The sequence below is a fragment of the Esox lucius genome, chromosome 12 (genome assembly GCF_011004845.1).
Source record: "Esox lucius isolate fEsoLuc1 chromosome 12, fEsoLuc1.pri, whole genome shotgun sequence".
NCBI classification, from domain to species: domain Eukaryota; kingdom Metazoa; phylum Chordata; class Actinopteri; order Esociformes; family Esocidae; genus Esox; species Esox lucius.
In genome coordinates, this window is record NC_047580.1 from 2009077 (window position 1) to 2035004 (window position 25928).

Genomic DNA, 25928 nt, shown 5'->3' on the forward strand with positions numbered 1-25928 from the left:
ATTATGGACACCAGGCCATGGAAATGTTCTGAACTTCCTAGCTAGATATAATGTAATATCAAAAGTAAGGTAATATTGTAAAAACAAAAGCAAATAATATCAATATCTAGTAACTTACATGGGAGGTAGTACAGTCTGCAGTTTTTGACTTTTTATGTCAAATATCAGCGGTAGCTAATTATGGCAATATGGCTCGATTGGCATGTAGGTGTGAAAGGCATTGATACTTCAAGCATTCATACTCTTGTTGTAGCTATTGTGGTTCAAAACTTGTCAAGCTTGTGATTGGCAAACAGGTAGGTAGTTAACATTAGTTTTTTTGTGCAAATTGGCATTGTGTAATTGGTGTCAGCCAACGGTAAGCCAAACATTTTTATCATCATTGTAGAGTCTTAGGTAAAATCTAGTCAAGACTTGGGTTTAACAATATGGGCACCTCAATGCCCTTTACCAAAGCTGATGGATATCACTAGGGGTGAGTATTGGCAAGTACCTTGCAATACGAGATATCACAATACACGTTACGATTCAATACATCTCAATTCATCACGATATCACAATTGAATCACGATACTTAGTGCTAAAGAAAACCTCAAAACTACACTGAACAAAATTATAAATGCAACACTTGTTTTTGACCTCATTCATCATGAGCTGAACTCAAAGATCTAAGGCTTATTTCTCTCAAATATTGTTCACAAATCAGTCTAAATCTGTGTTAGTGAGCACTTCTTTACCGAGATAATCCATCCACCTCACAGGTGTGGTATATCAAGATGCTGATTAGACAGCATGATTATTGCACAGGTGTGCCTTAGGCTGGCCACAATAAAAGGCCACTCTAAAATGTGCATTGGAATTCTTTGTGCAGAAATTCTTTGGTTATGCAAAACAATTGTTGCAGCAGCTGTGACTGGTCTCACACGATATTGGAGGTAAAGATGCTGGATGTGGAGATCCTGGGCTGGTGTGGTTACACGTGGTCTGCGGTTGTGAGGCCGGTTGGATGTACTGCCAAATTTTCTGAAATGCCTTTGGAGACGGCTTATGGTAGAGAAATGAACATTCAATTCACGGTGTAATGGAAATTCTTGAACTGATGTATACTTAGTCCTATACATGTATAAATGGGTTACTAGTTACAAGTACTGAGTCCCCATGTTTAAAGGAATGTAGGAGAGGGGGTTCTGGTGTTTAGGGTCATTATTGACTGGTATCAGCAGATTTTAAGGTTACTCGTAAATCTGTATAACCCATCAGATGACGTAAGACCTCTTAGGAGTTGAAGAGGTTACCCATGTGGGGGAGGACAGCCTGCCCGTTGGGTGAAACCTAGTATTGTGATAGAACAAAGGGGAATGTGTTTTGTTGAGTTAGGACAGGTGTGCAGCATCTTACCACACCCCTTTTTCCCCTATAAGTACTGATGATTGTCCTGTATTAATTTAGAGATTCTTCAGATGATTATTCTGTAAGCTTTTGACCAGTCTCTCTATTTGTAAATAAACAGTTAATTGTGCCAAGAGAATTTTGTCTCTGTACTTACTCCTTTAAAAGTTATGATCGATGGAATTACCATCACAACGGGCAACAGCTCTGGTGGACATTCCTGCAGTCAGCATGCTAATTGCACGCTCCCTCAAAACTTGCGACATCTGTGGCATTGTTCAGTATGATGAAACTACGCATTTAAGGCCTTTTTTGGGGGCAGCTTTTTATTGTGGCCAGCCTAAGGCACACCTATGCAATAATCATGCTGTCTAATCAGCATCTTGATATGCCACACCTGTGAGGTGGATGGATTATCTCGGTAAAGAAGTGCTCACTAACACAGATTTAGACTGATTTGTGAACAATATTTGAGAGAAATAGGCCTTTGGTGTACATAGAAAGAGTCATAGATCTTTGAGTTCAGCTCATGATGAATGAGGTCAAAAACAAAAGGGTTGCGTTTATAATTTTGTTCAGTGTATTAGACAATATTTAGCTAATCCCCATGGGCAACCCCTAATAAAAAAAAAAACCACTCAATTTGAAATGACTTAGAACTTTTACAATTACAAGTTAACTTGTTTTAAAGAGCAATTAATGTAACTTGGAATAATATACAATTAACAATCTCCCATTAACAATCAATAGAAAGAACTAACGTCTAAGTTTGCATAAAACTATATATTGCAATGAGATTGAGCCAGCAGTCACATTAGATCCGTACAGCTAATATGATCATAATAAAGTAAGCACAAGGCAAATCTCAAGACAAGTTTGTATAAATGATAAGGGGAGGTACGTGGAGTACATCTTTTGGCAGATGCAGGACATCATCGCAATCAAGTGACAACATTGTCAGCGAAGCACAAGATTACTGCTTCTTGGCTAGCTAGTGAAAGTAAGAGCTTGTTGCTGCACAAGCAAAACATTTGCGGGCAGACAATTTTATTTTAGTATGACAGACGAAACAAACCGGACAATTGGTTGTCTAGCAAGCAATGGCAGTTTCCATATTTAAATTAAATTGGAAGAAACAAGAAAAAACAACCAACTAGTGAGCCGGCTACTCGGCTACACAGCTACTGGAACGCACCACAGCTGATGTGCTTGTCTATCAAGTTATCATGATTGGGTTGCTGTTGTCATCTAAAAGATATTACCAATATTTCACAGCATAAAGTATTGACAAAAAACGTATAGCCACAGTTAATTTCTTACTCACCTCAACATTATTATAGCTTTCAAAAGGCAAGGACGTTTCTAACCTTGTATCACCGAACAACACACATCTCTTCTAACATAAAAAGTCGTGGCTCATTTTGAGTAAGGAAATTAATAAAACAAAAAAAAAAGTCAAATGACAGAATACCCTTTTTCTGATTAATGAAGACATCCATGGGAATACAGTAACAGGGTTTTATCAGGAAGACTGTGATATACACAGCTATTACTGTTAAAGAAACACGCCCGTTCAGCGACCGCTACAGTAATATAAAAGACGGCTGTCAACACTATAAAAAATAAATAAACATTGATTCACGAGATCAGAATATCAATACAATATTGTCAAAAAAGAATCACAATATTACATTGAATAATTGTTTTGGCATAGATATCACACAAGCTCTTGTGCAAATTTTGACGTTTGGAGCAGTCAAAAATAATCAATATTGGTACAAAAGTACATGGACAATGGTCCGAAATGTGTGATGTTCCATCCTGCAATATATGGCCTATATGGCAAGCGTGTTAGGGTGAACAGAAGTAGCTCATTGTGTCCAGTTTGGTCCTGATTTTGGCACAGTGTTGGCACACAGCTGAAGCCCGTCAATGCTGTTTGCAGCTTTAATAATTATTAAAGGTCCAAGCTGCAATGCTGCAGAACCCTATTGTTATAGTTGGTGTTATTATTATTATTATTATTTTGAGTTCTCTGGTAAGAGAAACCCTATTGTTAATGTTGCTATTATAAGGAGTTCTACTGTAGGAGAAACCCTATTGTTATTGTCTGTTATTACTATTCTCTTTTTTTCATTGAAACTGCTGAATAACTCAAAGTCCCAGGTGGAAAATGCTGTAACTTTGCACACTGAAAATATAGACCACGAGTAACTACCACGCAGACACTTGCAACAATTCCTCCACCAGGGGCGCCAGAGTCCATGATTCAAATTTCCAGCCTATTTGATCTATAATGCTGCATCTTGGTATACATGCCTCATTTCTCATGAGGTACAAAAAGCCCAAAGAACCCATAACATCCACCATCTTGGACTTTTCTGTAGACTGAAAAATATTTCAATTTTTACAAAGTAAGTTGGTTTCACATGACCTTTGGCATACAGATCTCATACATTCCTCGTTAGATTTATTTTGGGACTAAGAGATATCTTGCGAAACGGTGGATAAAATGGCTGATTACTGTAGAATATACACTCACCTAAAGGATTATTAGGAACACCTGTTCAATTTCTCATTAATGCAATTATCTAATAACCAATCACATGGCAGTTGCTTCAATGCATTTAGGGGTGTGGTCCTGGTCAAGACAATCTCCTGAACTCCAAACTGAAGGTGATTTAAGCAATTTTGAGTGTGGCATGGTTGTTGGTGCCAGACGGGCCGGTCTGAGTATTTCACAATCTGCTCAGTTACTGGGATTTTCACGCACAACCATTTCTAGGGTTTACAAAGAATGGTGTGAAAAGGGAAAAACATCCAGTATTCGGCAGCCCTGTGGGCGAAAATGCCTTGTTGATGCTAGAGGTCAGAGGAGAATGGGCCGACTGATTCAAGCTGATAGAAGAGCAACTTTGACTGAAATAACCACTCGTTACAACCGAGGTATGCAGCAAAGCAGTTGTGAAGCCACAACACGCACAACCTTGAGGCAGATTGGCTACAACAGCAGAAGACCCCACCGGGTACCACTCATCTCCACTACAAATACGAAAAAGAGGCTACAATTTGCATGAGCTCACCAAAATTGGACAGTTGAAGACTGGAAGAATGTTGCCTGGTCTGATGAGTCTCGATTTCTGTTGAGACATTCAGATGGTAGAGTCAGAATTTGGCATAAATAGAATGAGAACATGGATCCATCATGTCTTGTTACCACTGTGCAGGCTGCTGGTGGTGGTGTAATGGTGTGGGGGATGTTTTCTTGCCACACTTTAGGCCCCTTAGTGCCAATTGGGCATCGTTTAAATGCCACGGCCTACCTGAGCATTGTTTCTGACCATGTCCATCCCTTTATGACCACCATGTACCCATCCTCTGATGGCTACTTCTAGCAGGAAAATGCACCATGTCACAAAGCTCGAATAATTTCAAATTGAACATGACAATGAGTTCACTGTACTGAAATGGCCCCCACAGTCACCAGATCTCAACCCAATAGAGCATCTTTGGGATGTGGTGGAACGGGAGCTTCGTGCCCTGGATGTGCATCCCACAAATCTCCATCAACTGCAAGATGTTATCCTATCAATATGGGCCAACATTTCTAAAGAATGCTTTCAGCACCTTGTTGAATCAATGCCACGTAGAATTAAGGCAGTTCTGAAGGCGAAAGGGGGTCAAACACAGTATTAGTATGGTGTTCCTAATAATCCTTTAGGTGAGTGTATGTACCCTATATAAAACCATGTACCCTATATAACACCATGTGCATTTGTTTGCCAGAAATCTGACAATTTTCACCACAAGCTAATGCTAATACATGCCTTTAGAACTCTTTTTCTCTTGAACCGTACTTCAGATTTACTTGCCAGTAAATGTCCAGATTCTAGGCTATACTTCTGAACAGGGCTAAGAACAGAGGGTAGGTCTGTATATCTTTGTCACACAAACACACAGACAGACAGACACACAGACTCTTAGTGAAACGTAAAAAAAACGTTGTAGTGTCCTACCACTGCGTTTTCCATTGCCATTGTTTTTGTCAATGGCCTTAGAGTGTCGAGGCAGAAGTCTGCACAACCATACACATACAGACATGAATCTCCCCTGCCAGACTATTTTCCTGTCCTTACCCTATTGACCAACTTCCATGCTGTCAATCTCAACATACTTTACACCAGCAGCACTTTCTTAGCCACCCACTCCATTGCCTCCAGTGCAATGAAACCGCTGTATTACTTTTGCTCTTGTTGAAACACGTTAATCTATGCAATATTTGAATGATTATAATTACAAAAGTAAACAAAGTATAAACAATTCTGAATACAAGCAACTCAAGTTGGGCCAGACTGAACATCTTGGCATTGAATTAGACTTGATAGCTTAATAAATGTAGGATATTCATCTAGAATTTTTTACTTTTTTACAATTCAAGTCTATGAACACTTTCTTATAATTTAAATACATTGGTGGCTCAATTAAATATTGATATAGTTTAAAAAGTATAATAGCTATCAAAAAGATCTGTTCAAGCAACCCGAGTTTTGGGACATTTGGGAGTTGGTTTCGTGTTTATAGCTTTTACCGTTTAGGCTGTAGAGCTGGAGGAATCATAATAATAAGTAGTAGTAGTAATATGGGAGAGCACACTTAATAAGTAGTATTATGGGAGAAACCTATGTCTTCAGCAAGTGTAGTGTAATGACAAATGTCTGTTGAGGAAGATTGGAAAGGGTATTGGACGAAGAGGTGCTTCTGGCTCCACCAAGTCTCCAACACACCCTTGGTGATGTTATTCAGAGGTCTTGCATAACATTTGCTTCTCTAAAGATCTGGCCCCACCAAGTCTCCAACAGACCCTTGGTGATGTAAATCAATGTCCTGGGTGACATTTGCTTCTCCAAAGATCTGGAACACCAGGTGTGGTCCATCAGCCCCACCTTTCTGATGCATTGAATTGATGTTATTTACTAAAAGAAAAATATAGAAAATCCTTCAATAAGAAGTTAAAAGAACAAAAAAAAAGAGATAATGATCAAGCTTTTATCAAATAGTCCGTTAAGAGAACTCCTAAACAGTATAGTATAACAAATGCGAGGTTCTCAAGATCTGTTGCATGTGAGGGAATAAATAATTCGGCACTACCGAGATCTCATTCACCCCTAGAAGTGAGGGAGCTATTTGACCATTTATCAACTGCAGCAGAAGTGTTTAGAGTTCCCTTGCAGGCGATTAGATAGGTGTGTGACGCAACCTAATTGAGTCACATTACTCCCCTTGGTGGGCTGCAATAGCAGTGGTTGACAAATCCATATATGCCAAGCCAAGGCTGGTCTTCAAAAAAATTAAAAAAGAACAAAATTACTCATTCAAATTAGATTATCCAAAGATACGCTATGTTGAGGATATCCAAGAACGCTAGGAGAGGGACCATATCCAAACATACGCTCAGTTGAGGATACACAATAACGTTAGGTTTGGGGACTAAAAATCTCTACACTGTTAACAGAAATACGAATGGTCGACTTTGAATGAGTGTTCGTGTGTGAGCGAGTGAGCAAAGAATTGTGTGTGCGTGTGGTGGGAGAATGGATGTGTGTGAGAATGAGAATGTGTGCTCAATAAAACTAATGATTGAGTTGCGTTCCTTATTCCTTATTATTGCAGCACCACACTATTTATTTTGGTATGTGTTCTGATGAAAATTATAGCAAAAGGTGATTGTGACTAAATATTATGAATATAAATCATTCGGGCTTGTAATGGTATAGCCGGACCTTTAAATTAAGTCACAGCGCTCCATTCTTCTTTGGCGCCACCTGTTTGCTATTTTGATTGAGCTTCAGCATAGACGACAAATACATTGAATATAAGTGTGAAATATTGAGTATGCGTTATATTTTGCAAGGTTTTTCTGTGATCTTCAAATAAACACCCGAGTGACAATTGCCATACTTACACCATATGCGCTGGTTAATTCTCAAGCAGGCACAGATCACTTTTATTTTTCTATGGTTTGTTTTAACATATTATACATATTTAAACAGATTTTTGGTTTTATGAGAAACGAAGGATAACGTTTCTCTTTGAGTGTTTAAATTTAAAGTTTTTTCTTTTTACTATTTTTACGACTAGTCCAAGCCTGTACAGTCTTTGTCACTAGCTCTCTTGTCTAGGCCATTTAATTGAACAAAACATTTAACAGGATAGAAGTGGTACCAGGACCATACGCTTAACTCTCCTGGTACACGTATGACTCTATAGAGACTTTATAGAAGCTATTACTTGCTATTATCAAATGCCCCGTGCATAAAGGTGGTAACGACAGGGTGTCCGTATGTAACTCCAAGGCAGACAAAGCAGGCTGCTCAGACGCCTCTTATTGCTGCTGTAACTTGTTCTGCTACTAAACATGGCAACCTGTGTCCACGTTACACTGTGGACCATATCCATCCCCTGCAGACCTCTGTCGCCGAGGCTGAAAAACAAACCTGGTGACAGCCGGCTGTGCAGCTGGTACCAACGGGATCTTTAAACACCTGTCCGGTACACCAGTTGCACCAGTCTCACTTCTGCTCAGTCTTTCCGAGTGGCTCATATAGTGTGCCACACGAGAAAAGGGGGAATGATAGCTAGCATAGGTAAACTTTGGTTTGCTCTAGGTCTTCGAAAAGCATGTCAAAAATCTGAAGGGAATGCCCAATCAAAGGTACGCAACATACAGAAAACAGGCCCTGTAAAACAAGGTAAAACACCCACACCTCATGGTCCCCGTTTGAACATTTATAAATAGAATTTATTGAAATGACAGAGGGCTGGATACAAACGCTACTTCTTGGTACTAATAGACATATTTCCAAGTTGGGTAGAAGCTTTTCCAACACGAAACAATTATGCAAAGTGTTTAATGTAAGAAGTCATACCAAGGTTAGGTGTACCAGAAATTCTTCATATCTGATTAAAAAAAAATAACTAAAGGAAGATCTGTGCAAAGCACTAGGCACTCACCAAAACTATGTAATAATATAGGCAATACAAATTAACTGAATATATCTATACAATGCTCTGCTGAGGTGTAGCCAAAATAGGGTTATAATCGAGCTGCATTGGTTATTCCCATTCTGGTACTATAAAATATTCAAATAGATTAAAGGCAAATCGTTAATAGTTTTAACTTGCTAAGATTTCACCGTGTGCTAATACCTGAATGTGTGACAGTAATAAGTGAAGATTTTAGTCTGAAGGACATAGTGCACTATTTGAGATGACGGTCATCTGGGGTTGCTTTCCCATTCCAATTGGAGAACTACGTGTACATGGAATTGCAGGACTGGCAATTTCTAAATTAACTACAACTGAGGGTCCAAGGCTGGGCCATTGACATCAGCCAAAAGCTGAACTCTATGAAGGAGAGGTAACCATCTGGACTGACTCATTGGAACAGGGACACATGTCTTTTGGACTTTCGGGTCATAGAGAGGAAGAGCACATACAGTAATGGACAAACACATCAAATGTGAGACACCAGAATGGCTGACAACATCACAAGAGGGAAGCAGTAACATCAATAAGGCTTTAAAGCACTGCAGATTTCACATGTAACAAGTAGGAAGGTTGGAGGAATGGAGAGGACCACACAACACAAGAGACTCCAACATCCTCCACTGCCCCAGCCAAGAACCAGTCGTCAGGACATGGGGAGATCAGAGAGCAGAGGGGAGTTGCACTTTTATTTAATTTTTATGTTTGTATTTTTAATTGGGATCTTAGCAATTCACCCCCCTACATTTGTTTATTATTATTATTAATATTATTATTATTATTATTATTAATAATAATAACATTATTATTATTATCATCTGAATTTGTCTGTGGAATAGTGCTTTGTAAAAATTAAATAAAAAACTACCGATATGACAAAAAGATCTGCCATTAGAGAAACAAAAATAGCTATGTATTAATTTGACCATGGTTATACTAATTCATCCAATTTGGCAACATTATCCATAAACAATATAGAGAGAAGTTTTAAAAATCTTTAATGTTTTTGTTTGTTTACATTTTCTATTTTTTTTTATGTATCATTGATTGAAAAAATTGTAAATCACTTCTGATATAATCACTCAGGTATTTCTTTCTGACATTCAATCCCACCATTTCATTATTAGTTGAGTATTATTTTTTGTATTGCAGTAGCCTTTAAATTACGGACCAGGAGAATAGGTAAACTGGTGCAATGTTTTGTCTTCCTCTTTCTCCTGTAAGGACTGTGTGGCAGACCTCTAGCTCAATACATGGAAACTAATTGGGAACAACCATGTGAAGTGAAACCTCCTGCCCCATTTCCCTTTGGCATTTCCAGAACCAGATTCATGGCATAATGGACATTTTGCTGGGGAAAAGGCGGAAGGCCTGACCTCCTTGTTGAGTATGGAACACATCTCCAATCAACAGTGAGACAGAACAACACAATTTAACCTTGAGCCTTGTGCCCAACAGCAACAGATTTAGGGCACAGAGAGGCTCGCTACAGAAGATGAGACTGAGTTTCTGTCAAAGTTTCTACAGCATCAAGATCAAGGCAGAGAGGCCTTTGAGTCGATATGGACGAGGACAACAAAAGGACAATGTGCCAGGTAAAGGGAGAGGACTGGGGAGTAACTTCACACATAAAACTTAGACTTAGACATGCATTGGTATACAGGTGCTGGTCATAAAATTAGAATATCATCAAAAGGTTTATTTATTTCAGTAATTCCATTCAAAAAGTGAAACTTCTATAATGTACACATATATTCCACCCAGACTGATATATTTCAAGTGTGTTTATTCCTTTTAATTTTGATGATTATAACTGACAACTAATGAAAACCCCAAATTCAGTATCTCAGAAAATTTGAATATTGTAGACAACTGGTGCCACACTCTAATCAGCTAATTAACCCAAAACACCTGCAAAGGCCTTTAAATGGTCTCTCAGTCTAGTTCTGTAGGCAACACAATCATGGGGAAGACTGCTGACTTGACTGCTGTCCAAAAAACGACCATTGACACCATGCACAAGGAGGGCAAGACACAAAAGGTAATAGCTAAAGAGACTGGCTGTTCACAGAGCTCTGTGTCCAAGCACATTAATAGAGAGGCGAAGGGAAGGAAAAGACGTGGTAGAAAAAAAGTGTACAAGCAATAGGGAGAACCGCACCCTGGAGAGGATTGTGAAACAAAACCCATTCAAAAATGTGGGGGAGATTCACAAAGAGTGGACTGCAGCTGGAGTCAGTGCTTCAAGAACCACCACGCACAGACGTATGCAAGACATGGGTTTCAGCTGTCGCATTCCTTGTGTCAAGCCACTCTTGAACATGACACAGCATCAGAAGCGTCTCGCCTGGGCTAAATACAAAAAGGACTGGACTGCTGCTGAGTTATGTTCTCTGATGAAAGTACATTTTGCATTTCCTTTGGAAATCAAGGTCACAGAGTCTGGAGGAAGAGAGGAAAGGCACAGAAACCACATTGCTTGAAGTCCAGTGTAAGGTTTCCACAGTCAGTGATGGTTTGGGGTGACATGTCATCTGCTGGTGTTGGTCCACCGTGTTTTCAGAGGTCTAAGGTCAGCGCAACCGTCTACCAGGAAGTTTTAGAGCACTTCATGCTTCCTGCTGCTGACCAACTTCATGGAGATGCAGATTTCATTTTTCAACAGGACTTGGCACCTGCACAGAGTGCCAAAGTTACCAGTACCTGGTTTAAGAACCATGGTCCCTGTACTTAATTGGCCAGCAAACTTGCCTGACCTTAACTCTATAGAAAATATATGGGGTATTGTGAAGAGGAAGATGTGATACGCCAGACCCAATAATGCAGAAGAGCTGAAGGCCACTATCAGAGCAACCTGGCCTCTCATAACACCTGAGTAATGCCACAGACTGATCGACTCCATGCCACGCCGCATTGCTGCAGTAATTCAAGCAAAAGGAGCCCCAACTAAGTATTGGATTTTCATTAGATGTCAGTTATATTCATCACAATTAAAATAAATAAACATTTGAAATGTATCAGTTTGTGTGTAATGAATGAATATAATATACAAGTTTCACTTTTTGAATGAAATTACTGAAATCTTTTTGATGATATTCTAATTATATGACCAGCACCTGTAGAGGTTGTGTTATACTAGATAACTAAAACATATTAGCTAAATTAATATTAAAGCTAGCATTGGGATGGGAGGTATAAAGATACATTGAGTGCCTGAAAGAAATGTCTACTGGAGAAAATGGAAGGATCCAAGATGGAGTGGCCCATACCAGATACTCCTGACAACTCACACAGCACTGCAAGTCTCAGGGAAAGATACCTGCCACTGTCGACCAGACCACGACCCTCCAGCACAAAAGGACAGACATCCGGAGCTGAGCCTGGGCTCAAAGGACGACAAGACTGGCAAATCAACACAAGAGCAGGGAGAGCCGGCGACCTCCACCTCAGCTAACTCGGTATGATATCTGCAATCCTGGTCAGCCTACTGGTGGGATTTCTGTGGAGTCTAGAATCCACAGGAAATGCCAAGGGTGGGCCTGGAGAATTGACTCTGACAGCCAAACCGAACGATCAAAATGCTTAAAACGATGGCACCAAATGTCGAGTCTTCACGTCCATTGATATGTGGCCTCTATAGACCAATTTCTATAAAAACCCAAGCCTGTATGTGAAAAAACGTGGACGCTATCAACTAATAAACGTTGAAGTGGCCATGGTTTTGTACATTGAAGCATATTACTGGAAAAGACTGTTAATCGTATTATAATCTAACTAAGTACACATGTTCAGAACTTTGAAAGGACATAGCTTGTGCAAGCATTTTCCGATTGACCACAAGGGCACGATGTTGAACCAAACAAGTTGCAAGCTCACCCCACTCACTCCATATGACATAGACACAAAAAATTGTGGATAAGTCCATTTCCTCACAAGGCACATATTTGCAATAGGGTTTCAGCAGTTCACTGCTGAAACCTTAATAATAATAATAAACATAGTTGCAAGCAACCATGGGACGGGGTTCTCCTGTGACATGGTTAGCATGGAGAAGCAGCCATAACAACAAATCATATGGCCGCAGATATACAGTAGGGAGAACAAGTATTTGATACACTGCCGGTTTTGCAGGTTTTCCCACTTACAAAGCATGTAGAAGTCCAATTTCTATCATACTGTGAGTGACGGAATCTAAAACAAAAATACAGAAAATCACAGTATATGATTAAGTAATTAATTTGCATTTTATTGCATGACATAAGCATTTGATACATCAGAAAAACAGAACTTAATATTTGGTAAAGAAACCTTTGTTTGCAATTACAGAGATCATACGTTTCCTGTAGTTCTTGACCAGGTTTGCACACACTGCAGCTGGGATTTTGGCCCACTCCTCCATACAGACCTTCTATGGGGTTGAGGTCTGGAGACTGGCTAGGCCACTCCAAGACCTTGAGAAGCTTCTTACGGAGCCACTCCTTAGTTGCCCTGGTTGTGTGTTTCGGATCGTTGTCATGCTGGAAGACACAGCCAAGACCCATCGTCAATGCTCTTACTGAGGGACAGAGGTTGTTAGCCAAGATCTCGCGATACATGGCCCCATCCATCCTCCCCTCAATACGGTGCAGTCGTCCTGTCCCCTTTGCAGAAAAACATCTCCAAAGAATGATGTTTCCACCTCCATGCTTCACAGTTGGGATGGTGTTCTTGGGGTTGTACCCATCCTTCTTCCTCCAAACACGGCGAGTGGAGTTTAGACCAAAAAGCTCTATTTTTGTCTCATCAGACCACATGACCTTCTCCCATTCATCCTCAGGATCATCCAGATGGTCATTGGCAAACTTCAGACGGGCCTTGACATGTGCTGGCTTGAGCAGGGGGACCTTGCGTATGCTGCAGGATTTTAATTCATGACTGCATAGTGTGTCTAATAATTGCGCCAACAGTTGTTGCCTTCTCACCAAGCTGCTTGCCTATTTTCCTGTAGCCCATCCCAGCCTTGTGCAGGTCTACAATTTTATCCCTGATGTCCTTACTCAGCTCTCTGGTCTTGGCCATTGTGGAGAGGTTGGAGTCTGTTTGATTGAGTGTGTGGACAGGTGTCTTTTATACAGGTAATGAGTTCAAACAGGTGCAGTAAATACATGTAATGAGCGGAGAACAGGAGGGCTTCTTAAAGAAAAACTAACAGGTCTGTGAGAACTGGAATTCTTACTGGTTGGTAGGTGATCAAATACTTAGGTCATGCAATAAAATGCTAATTAATATTTTTTTTTAAATCATACAATGTGATTTTCTGATTTCTTTTTTTTATTCCGTCTCTCACAACTGAAGTGTACCTATGATACAAATTAAGTAAGTAGGAAAACCTGCAAAATCGGCAGTGTATCAAACACTTGTTCTCCCCACTGTAAACCCATTGTAAGCAGTTTAGTGTAATATTTTCTGTGGTCCGCCATATTGTATGCCATCTTGTATTATTTACGTTAGTTTTTAACACCACATAGGGGTAAGACCTATATGCTCCTGGCCATGCGAAACAGTCATTGTTGATTTTAAGTCAATATTTATAGTTTTCATGAACTATTCACACTACCAAAAAAATGAAGATAGCGGACATGGTAGGTTCTTGATGCAATTTTGTACCTCCTGGGGCATGAGGCATGTCTACAAAGTATCAGGATACTAGGTCATATGGGGTGGATATGTCATCACTGTAGAAAAAAATAAATGAAGGCGTGGCCAGTGGCAACCCCTGTGGAGGAATCAGTCAGGTGTCTGTGTGGTAGTTATGCATTTATAACTTTTACGTTGGTCAGCCATTTTGTCCACCATTTTGTATTTTTATCTCTTTTAGCTTTTAACACTCAATAAAGGGACATGTATATGACACACGTATGCCACTGGTCAGGTCAATCAAAGTTATTGTTGAACATTTATATAGATTTCATGAAATCTCCAGTGTGCAGAAAAATCCAAGATGGCAGACATGATAAATTCTTGAGGCAATTTTGTCCCTCCTGGGAAATGAGTAAAACATAAAAATCAGCATTCTAGGTCAATGGTAGAAATTGTGTCAGTGTGAAAAAAAATGAATTAGTGCATGGCCTGTGGAGCCCCCTGTGAAGGAATCTGGTCCGAAGTCTGTGTGGTAGATATCTCCGGTCTATATTTTCATTGTGCCATAATGTAATGCACACATGAAGTTTGTTTTACACTGGTCAGCCATTTTGTTCACCATCTTCTATTATATCTCTTAGCTTTTAACAACCTATAGGGATACATGTATAAGACACATATGCTGATTGCCAGGTCAATCAGAGTTATTGTCGAATTTAAATATATTTTTATAAGTTTTATGAAATTTTAACAAAATCCATTGTACTATAATATAGTGCACACAAAGTTCATGGATGCATTTGTTTTACACTGGTCAGCAATTTTGTCCTCCATCTAGTATTTTTTCTCTTAGCTGTGCACACCGTGGCTGACCACTGTAAAACAACATCTGTTATTTTTTTCACCTGATAGGGAGGCACTTATGAGACACCCATGTACACACAGTCAGGTAAATCAGAGTAACGATTGATTTTATGTAAAAAAATTTAAATGGTCAAGAGTTTTAGCGTAATGGGCTAACTTTTTGAAGTCATAATTTAGTAGATATTTGACATATCATCTAGTTATTAACAGATCTGTTCAGAAGTATGGCCTAGAGTCCTGACATTTACTGGCGACAAAATCTGATGTATGGTTCAGGAGAATAATAATTTGAAAGCATTTATTAGCATTAGATTGTGTCGATATAGGTCAGAATTCTGTCGGCTGCGATTTCGCCATCTTGAGATATGGTCAACTAATGCACACGGAGACATATGGGAGTGGTATCAGCATGCACAATTACTATGAAGTGCATAGGTAATTGTTCCTTAATGGTATGCCAATAAGAACATTGTGCATATGTTTTTAATACTGATTGGCCATTTTATCCACCATCTAACAATGTACCTCTTATTCCTTATCACCCTATAGGGAGGTATGTATGTGACACCCGTATACCAAAAGGTAGGTCAATTGGACGTATTGTTGATTTTAAGTAAATTTGTATAGGTTTTGCCAAATTTCTACTGTACAGAAAGATCCAAGATGGCAGACTTTATGGGTTCTACAGGCTCTTTTGTTAATCATGAGAAATGAGGTATGTACACAATGAATCAGCATTCTAGGTCAAACGGAGTGAAAATGCCATCTTTTTTTTTTTTTACCAGTGACAGTGTGTTAACAATTTAGGCCACAAGAATAATAATACTAACGATTACAATAGGGTTTCTCCAATATCAGTGCACAATATCATTGTTGGAGTACAAATGTCATGCGCATAAATTATAGGTGGTTTCTTTTTTTATAATTCATGTAGTTGATTACAAGATCTTATTAAAAGTGAAAAAGGTCCTCATGATTTGTCTTGATTTCAGCCTTTAAATTAACAGCTGCCTACCAACAAATAAATAAATAATGTTTTTGGGGTTGTTGTAGGACATCAGTAGTGGCACTCACCCTCAAACAGATCTGTGTTGTCTATCTGTCCAGGAAAAGATGAAGAGTTCTGGTCTCCCGTCTCCACATACTCCTTCCATTGCTCATACCATCGCCTCTCCACCAGATACCTGCATGTGTATGAGAAAAAACTAATTAATATGATATTAATATATATATATATAATATTTTGTCTGCCTACATTTAAGAGGGTTAAGCCAGTAACCTAACAAAACTAAATATATAGCTTTCAGCAAGGCAGTTAACCCGAATTGCTCCAGGGTTGTTATCAATAACAGCGGATATCCTGGCTGGATGAACAGAATACAGTGCATTTGTAAAGTATCCAAATCCCTTCTTCATTTCCACATTGTTATGTTAAAGCCTTATTTAAAAATGTATTAATTAGATTTTTTTCCCACCGTCTTAATACAATACCCCATAATGACAACAGCTTTAGAGATGTTTGCATATTGATTACATTTAAAACAGAAATGTTACATTTACTTAAAAATTCTGACTAGAAATGTCATTCGGTCATCAGACAACTCCAATTAAGAGAATTTATTCTGTCTGTTGGGCCAGACTTTTAACACAGATTTTTTTTTTTTAAAGGAATACCAAAAACATTATAAAACAAACCAACTCTCTCCATTAGCTGCAAGTAGGTGATGCAATTAGAGAAGCCAAAATTCCCAGCAATATCCCATAATATGGTGTTCTTCTACTTAAGCATCAACCCCCTTACAGACATTCTATTCCACTTTCATACCACTTATTTGACTCATCACAGAAATGTTAACTTTACAAAGTTGCCAAGAAACTGGTGCAGGCAAGAGGCAAAGCAATCCCTGGTCCACCTGCCTCAAAATATAGGTTATTTTGTTATATTGTGTTAGCGTTTGTTGTCCTGTAATTTAATAATATTTTTTTTATTTTATTTCAAATATATATTGCATTTAAAACTATGAAGGTTTTTGGGTTTTCCTTTAAATTGGTTCCCAGTTCAGACCTAAACAACCAGGTGGGGGTAGAAACGAACCAATCAGTGACATAATTAGTCAATTAAGTACAAGGTGAGAGCGAAAACCTGCAGACACTCGGCCCTCCGTGGAACCGGTTTGAGACCTCTGATCTAACTTCTGGGTCCCAAATCAAACTTTGCCCTCAGACAACACACACAAGCTGTCAAAAATACAGATTGCATGACGGTTTGTGACACACCGGAGGGATTACTTCAGAACACTGCTACCAAAATGCTTAGAACAGGTTTTCAGAGAAATTAGGTACATAGACCAGATACAGTGGATATAAAAAGTCTATACACCCCTGTTAAAATGCCAGGTTCTTGTGATGTAAAAGAATGATAAATCATGTCAGAAATGTTTCTACCTTTAATGTGACCTATAACGTGAACAATCCAACTGAAAAAAATCTGATATCTTTGAGGGGGAAAAATAAAATATAAAAAACTCATAATAACCTGGTTGCATAAGTGTGCACACCCTTAAACTAATACTTTGTTGAAGCACCTTGTGATTTTATTACAGCACTCAGCATGGCACATCTTGACGTGGCAATATTTGCCCACTCTTCTGGGCAAACATGCACCAAATCTGTCAGATTGCGAGGACATCTCCTGTGCACAGCCCTCTTCAGATCACCCCAAAGATGTTCAATTGGATTCAGGTCTGGGCTCTGGCTGGGCCATTCCAAAACATTAATCTTCTTCTGGTGAAGCCATGCTTATGTGGATTTGGATGTGTGCTTTGGTTCGTTGTTGTGCTGAAAGGTGAACTTCCTCTACAAAAACGCCTGGTATTTGGAACTGTTCATAATTCCCTCCACCCTGACTTAGGCCCCGGATCCAGCTGAAGAAAAACAGACCCAAAGCATGATGCTGCTACCACCATGCTTCACTGTGAGTATGGCGTTCTTTGGGTGATGTGCAGTGTTGTTTGTGTTAAACATACCTTTTGAAATTATGTCCAAAAAGCAGAATTGGTTTCCACAGACCATTACACATTTTCCTATGTGCTTTTGGGAGACTTGATGTTTGTTTTTGCAAACTTCAGCCGGGCTTGGATGTTCTTTGTCTCATTCTTTTACATTACAACAACCTGCCATTTTAACAGGGTGTAGACTTTTTATATCAACTGTAACCTTTCAGGAACAACATGAGGGGTGTACTACGAAGCAAGGTAACTGGCTTATCAAGGTAACTTTATGAGTAACTTAATGACGTCAGATGTAACTTCCCAATTAACCCATACTACAAAAGGTGAGTATGTTTTACCCGAGGTATGCAGTCATGGCAATTTATGCTGCATTTCTAAACTGCTCCGAGCAGGTTATCTTCGTGATTAACTCAATGTTACCCTATATAAGCACCAATGTTACCCTATAAAAATGCCGGCACATTTGTATGCGATCACAGATAATTCACAAAATCAAAATAATTGGTCATATATACAGTAGGGATGTGCACTGGACAAGATTTTACTAACCAAATAGTACATGGTATTATAATAGTATTCAGTTAAACAAAATAAATGTTTTTTAAAAATACCGATACAACATAAGCACTAATACATAACGCGCAATGGCGAGGGTGTAGTTCTCATGTAACATTGGCTCAAAAACTGTTAGTGAGAAAATGGCAAACGCGCATATGGAGGAAGCTGTGTGGTAGACATGCAAAACTCAGCTACAGTAGACAATATTTATCATCACACAACACTGAGTTTATTGGATGGAAGAGTCTAGAAAAGCAAGCAAATGCTATTTGCTTAACTCACAATTTTTTGCACTCTCAACTTTAGATAAAATGTCATGGCATATCTTCAAAACATTTAGATTGGAATTTTAATACTACTGGTTATAAATACAATTATATTTAGGTCTTAATTTCAACCAAAAAAATACATTATGAAAAGAAATTGAATATGCACACGCACGCACTATGGCAGGTGAAAAGCGACTTTAATAACCTATTGAAACGACCTAATGTGCATACCACCGCGTATGCAACCGTGTATACGTCTATACGCGTATGCAACCGTGTATGTGTGTACACCCATGTTCCTATACCCGTATACACGACGCGTCAGTATACATGTTCAGTCGACTGTCATAGACGACCTACCCAGATGACAGAAAGCACGTGTATACGCGTGTAGATATTATCCCGTACAGTAGAGGGCGCAGAAACCCGGGGATCTCTAGTCTGTACGAACAGGAAGTTGTCCTCCGACGAAGAGAGGAGGAACGGGTTCGTTTTTCGGCTAAATACAGATGAATTAAGATAGTCTTTTCATCTAGCTAAAACCACCAGGCATGTGGAGGTGCTTGATTATGCAACACAGCTAGTTACCAGTGAATTTTGTTGCCTCGGTTTGCTAGCGACATTGTTATAATTATTTTCACGCTCGAACATTTCATAAATGTAAACTGTGTCGGCCATTGGCTTTAGCCTATACGTCCTCCCTTCCCAATCAAAGTTCATGTCCATTGCTCAATCAAACCATTGTAGCCCTATAATGGCAACATATTATTTAGGCTTATAATTTTTATTTGACCATGTTTATTACGGTCTTTGCTATGCTGCTTTCTCTGTATGAGTTTTAACAAGCGAGACTGGGTGGCTAGTTAAAACCACCTAACAATTTGGTTATATAAAAAAAACTGGTTGAGAAGAATAGGCAATGTTTCTAAAAAATTTAGTTGTATTAAAAACCAGCCTTTTCTCCACTGTTAATCATTAGAGCTGACAGTGCATACTTATAGTGTTTGTTCTAATGGGACAATGCAATACTAACCTGGCAGCTCTGTTTTGGGTCATTTGTAATTTTCTTAGTTGACATTTAGATATAGATGACCATACGGAGGCACAATAATCCAAATGACATAAAATTCAAGATTTAGCCACCTGCTCCACAATGTGTGTAGGGACATAAGGAAGACATTTCCTCACCATAGAGATACCACTACCCATCTTCTTCACTATAATATCAATATGTTCTACCCATGACAGCTTACTATCCACCATCATGCCCAGTAATTTTACTTTATCTACCTGTTCTATAGGTTCCCCAGACAAGTTCAAACTCATCTTTGGTATTAATGACAATTTATGACTCGATCCCAAGATACACAAAACAGATGGTAAATCATTTGAGAAAATGGCGTATAAAAGTGGTCCCAGGCAGCTCCCTTGCGGGACCCCACAGTCCAAGACCTTAGAGTGAGACCAGCTGCCAGTGTAATAAACCCGTTGCGTCCTACATGTGAGATAACTCTTAATAAATTTGATGGCTGTTGGACTACATCCATAGCATTCTAGTTTACCTATGAGTAGATTGTTATCTATGACATCAAATGCTGCACTAAAATCGAGTAATACAACACCAGTCAACTTTAAATTATCCATTTCCTTGAGCCAGTCACCTGTCATTACTTTAAGGGCAGAACAAGTTGAATGGTTATGTCTATAAGCATGTTGGAAAACTGTATTCAAACCATTAGATTCAAAGTATTCCTTTACTTGTGAGTGAAGTTCTCCCAAGAACTGGGAGATTAGTAATAGGTCTACTGTTCTTCCCAGTAAGTGCTAGTCTACCATCTTTACGTAATGGAATAATTTTACCTTCTTTCCAAATAGTGGGAAAAAACCCTTTCATTAAGTATACATTTAATATTTGACATAATGGACCGCAAACATAGTCACCTGCCAGGCTAAGTACTTTACTATCCAGCAGGTCAGTACCTACTGAGCTGTGGTCGGGCAGAGACTTCAACAACTTTCTTACTTCCGGCTCCTCTACACTATTAAACTGGAAAATGCAACTCTTATCTAACATCACATTTTTTATGAGCTTTACGTAATTAGAATCAATATTGTCCATATTCTGCCTTAGTGCATGGACCTTATTTATATAGAAATCATTAAAATAATTCGCTATATCAGATGGTTTGGTCAAAAACTTGCCTTCGGACTCCACAAAGGAAGCCCCTCCAGATGTCCGCCTCCCCATTATTTCATTAAGGGTTTTCCAGAGCTCTTTACCATCTTGCTTTACAGCATTTATTCTCTTCATGTAATATTCTTTTTTCATCTATCTATTCCGTTTAGTAACCTGATTTCTCAGTTGACAATACATTAATCTGTCCTCCATCAATCCAGTCTTCACTAATACAGATTTGGCTGTCTCTTTCCTTCATGAGGCTCTTTATACTCTCATTCATCCATGGGGCTGTTCTCCCTTTTACAATACACTTCCTCATAGGGGCATGCCTATCAACAATCTTCATAAATCTTTCCATAAAGATATTTAAGGCGGCCTGAGGCTCCTCAGCAGCATACACATCAGTCCAATCAATACCACCAACATCTGCCAAAAAACTCTCCGTAATAAATTTCTTAAACATTCTTTTATTTACTATATTGACCTTACATTTGGGAATTTTTGTTTTTCTGGTAATTGCTATGATATTATGGTCACTAAAACCCACAGATCGAGAAACTGGTTTAGTGCAGCATTCAGCAATATTTGTATAAGTATGGTCTATACAAGCGGCAGAAATATGTCCATCGCTGTTAGTAAAGACTCTGGTTGGTTGAGAGATCATCTGAGACAGATTACAAGCAGCGATCAATTAAACTCTTTTGTTTCATTGGACATTGATTCGCAAACCAGTCAATGTTCATATCCCCAAGTAAAAAAATATCACCATTCACATCTGTAACTCTGTCAATTAACACACATAAATTATTCAGTTATTGCACATCAGTCCCAGGAGGTCTATAGCAGCAACCGATTAGCACCGGCTTTAAGTGAGGAAGATGCACTTTAACCCATAACGACTCTAAACCATCAGAGATAAACTCAGAGCACAATGTTGCCGGAAAGTTCTCTCTGACATATAATGCTATGCCACCCCCAGGTTTATTTCTGTCCCTTCTAAAAATATTATAGCCATCAATGGAAACCTCATTCAAATGGGCCATAACAAGACCCTTGTAGGCCTACTATCCATAATTATAATTCTTTTTCTTTAAAATCAGTTCAGTCTATATGAGCTCAGGTTAAGGAAACCATAGAACTAATCTCTCGCTCCAGCTCTTGGCTCCAACTCCTGGCTGTTGCCTTTGCCTTTCCTATCCTTATACTTTTGGGCAGGGGGATGGACAACAAGCTTGTCATATCGGATATAGGCTATGTCACCTCGTTCTCTGGCAGCTTTCATGGCTGGAATTAGTTCCTTACGCTTTTGACGGCTTCAGTGTAGTCCTCATTCACATAGATGTTGGTGCCTTTCAGATCCTTAGTCATTCCCAGAACAGCCATTTTATCTTTGTATCTGAGGAATTTGACCATGATAGGCCTAGGTCTCTTTCCAGAATATCCGGATGGATTGCCAGTCCTATGTGCACGTTCAATCACCATCTGACTACTGTCCAGGTGAAGTTTCTCATTTATCACATACCTGACTTTGTCCTCAGTCCCCTTCCAGCTTTCATTCTGGGCCTCAGGAATGCCATCCCCAACAAGGTTATTCCTTCTTGTTTGACCCTCCAAGTAATCCGCTTTCTCAGTCATCTCTGCCAATTGCCCCTGCATTATTTTGGTTTCAGCACAAGCAATTGTTCTTTCTGACTCAGTTTTAGCCTTTTTCTTTATTAGATCATCAATGTCCTTCTGGGAGAATTGCAAGCTGCTTCTCAGCTCCTGTGTCTCCTTGATCAATTCGTCAACCCGAGTGTTCACATTGTTCACAATTAATTCCACAACAGTCTTAAAGTTACTTTCTTGCTGCTGTAGAAGTTGCATGAACAGATCCCTTTGTTGACTCATTAGATTCTTTATCTGTGAAAGCGACACCAACTCCTCTCCATTACTTTGGTTGCTGCTTTGGTCCTTCTTGGGTGGCATGGTGTGCTTAGATTCTCTACCAGAAAATCCTCAGGCTTCAGCTGCCCAAGTAGGCCAAGATAGTATCCAACAAAAATCTCAAAGTATGAATACCATCCACTATTTTTCATTAGGTATCTTATAAAAAATCTCTGAGTCTCTGAGTAGATATTATTTATTTTTTTAATTCTTAAGTTAAAATAAAACACTTAAAATGTATATATGAGTGCCACACGAGCGAAAGATAGGGCCTGATTTTGAACAAACTAGGTTAATCTCTTGTGACATGTGAATTGCAGTTCGAAATTGTGATTACACAGTGCAGATCGGGAGTGTCATATTACTCTAGAGAGTAGTATAAAGAAAATGTACTCCCTACCTTATTTTCATTTTCCTTATTTTGGCCATTTTCAGTTATAAAATCAATAGCTTTATTTAAATAATAACAGCCAGCCATGAACGGGTAGTCTTATAACACCCGCCATATAATAAATTATTTATACTTGGTTTAAGAAGGAACTAAAAAAAACATTATATTAAGAAAATGTATTTCAAAAGAGTATTACATAGCACATTTTATTTCAGTTATACTGTGCTTAATAGGGAGTGTATACGCTGACTTCAAATAATATTTTCCCATTCGTTACCAAAGTGAATGCATATTTAACCATTAAATGTAAATGTAATATAAAAGCATAGGGAGGGTATTTATAGTTGGATTATTGTTTGTGGAGTCTTGACTATTCTATCACAAATTTAGGCTATAATTTGGAACATGGACCACTGCAAGCCTAATGTTTGACAGTATTCTATCGTGCTAGTCTACTAAATCGATTTAATATAGGCCTAGCTGTAAACACAATTAAACGGGATATTCGTTAAAGAACGTAATAAAAACAAAGCTAATAGCTTGTTAAGACTATTTAAATATAGGCCTAGTTGTAGTAGTCCTTTAGTTTGTCGCCAAGTTGTGTGTCATGGTAATGCAACAAACTTATTTACCAGCACTTATATACCGACAAGACGAATGACTGGAGCCGCAAATTATTTTAAGCTTACAATTTTGTAGACATTTTATAAAGCCGTGTGAATTATGGCTAATACATAATTCAGGGGTGTCATTTCAGCAAAAGCGGAGGCATGGCAATGTGACAAGATGTCAAGGACATATTCACAATGCCTAAGGCATGTAATGCGCAACTTAGAGAGAGCATTTCATGGAATCTTTTTTGCACACATTTCAGCACCAAGGACAGAGAGTGGAGGTCTAATAATCATTACTCATTTGTTTAAACTTAACAGAAAATAAAGAAATGCATTGACTTACATGCTAACCAATTGTAGGTGTTCAAGACCTGCGTGAAGTTAGCCCCCAAGGCAAGCCATCGGCAAAATAGGCTCAATCGTTTTTGCTCGGTTTGTGCTGTTAAAATTTTCGTTTGTGCTGCTTAAATTTTTTTGAATATTTAAGAATACTTTATATTTTGAAGAATTTTGAAGAATACTTCAAAATAGGCTAAATTGTTTGTGCTCAGTTTGTGCTGATAAAGGTTTGCTTTTCCGACTGCCTTTCTTAACGATAATGACAGAGATATTGTGGAAAGGGAGTAAAGCCAGTGCGCTATCCCAACCTGGCTATCCAGTAGAAATGTAGCTCATGTACCAAAAACTGTAGCAGCACAAACAAAAGCAGCTGGACAAAATGCCTGAATGAGTGCATATTATGCATGTAATAATATATGCATAATATGACCATACAGTAAAAAACTTTCAATTTCAATAAGTGCTCCCTAAAGTCCAAGCTTCCTCTCAAAAAGATTGATCCTTTCTATGGAGCACCCGAGGTCACACAGTTCACAGTTCCCAAAGCAGTTGTTTCATCCCTTGTTTGATGCTCGTTAATTGCAAACTAGCAACCACAGATTTTTCTTTCTGCCTCTATTCATTTTGATAAGTTTAGCTATGTAGAACGTAACGTGGTCACAAACACACACATGCAAACACTCCAAACATGCAATATTAATAGGCTATATACATTATATCATCATATTGCATGCACATGTGAGAAAACGATGAGCATGAGGAAATGATGAGCCTATCCATTTTTGCAAATCAATTTGAAGGCAATACAAGTTAAATTAGTTTTATTTTAATTTTATAAAAAACAGATTCAAAGTATGGCAGCTGCCCTACCTTGCCATTCCCAATTGATGCCTAGGCATGCACTCTACATTAATATTAAACATCTGTCATAGGGGCTACCAAGATTAATTTGTTGAAGAATAACATAGGTTTTTGAACACTAACACCAATTGTAACATATTTGCTACATTAATTTCTGAGACCACTACGTCCAAGCAATCATCTGTGAAAATGTTCGCTGGTGGAAAAATGTAAGCCATGTATTTACTGCTGTGATTGAAAATGTTAGCAAAATCTGTGTATAAGCCGCAGTTTATAAACGGCGGTATTTGGCAATTCTCTGTCCTACCATAAGAAACACACATATAAAAATATATATTTTAAAACTTTCAATAAAAAAATAAGATTTTCTTTACAAATAGCGACTGATTGTATTCATTGTCGCTAATTGGCTAGCCAGGTAATATTCATTATATATAATGTATTTTACTTTTCCTGTTACATTTATTTTATTTATTCTATGCATAATTGCAGGCTATATAAGAAGCTTGCCAATTAATTGTACAACAAAGGAGATTCTCAACGACTATGTCATGAAAAAGTACCTATATAGTTTTTTTAGAAAGAAGGGTTGACACATCTATCCCTATGTATAATATCTAGGCTCTGATCTTTTATCGTATCGCCCACTCATCCATTGAAGTCAGTCATTCAGTTCGGGGTGATTAGCGCCTGCCTGGGTACCAACTACAACTTGTGTGCTTTTGGCTGATTAGGAATACAGAATAACAACAAACAGCAGGTTAAATAGTTGTCAGTTTTTTTATTTAGAATTCTGACAAAGGTCGAATGTAGCCTAATATACACATATTTATGACAAGTTATGGAAGGAGAAGGGTTTAGCTT

General features: G+C 38.6%; 1 protein-coding gene across 2 annotated transcripts in view; it reads right to left on the reverse strand.

The window, feature by feature from the left end:
• The window catches only part of usp11 (ubiquitin specific peptidase 11), a 96692-nt gene that overhangs the window by 45077 nt on the left and 25687 nt on the right, over window positions 1-25928 (reverse strand). Inside the window, exon 2 of one of the 2 annotated variants that reach the window (XM_010865812.4) lies at window positions 15991-16100. In XM_010865812.4, the coding sequence (XP_010864114.1) occupies window positions 15991-16100 (110 nt within the window). Of the gene's footprint in view, window positions 1-15990; window positions 16101-25928 lie in introns of those variants that run through there. The other variant, XM_020051579.3, reaches the window with a different exon arrangement.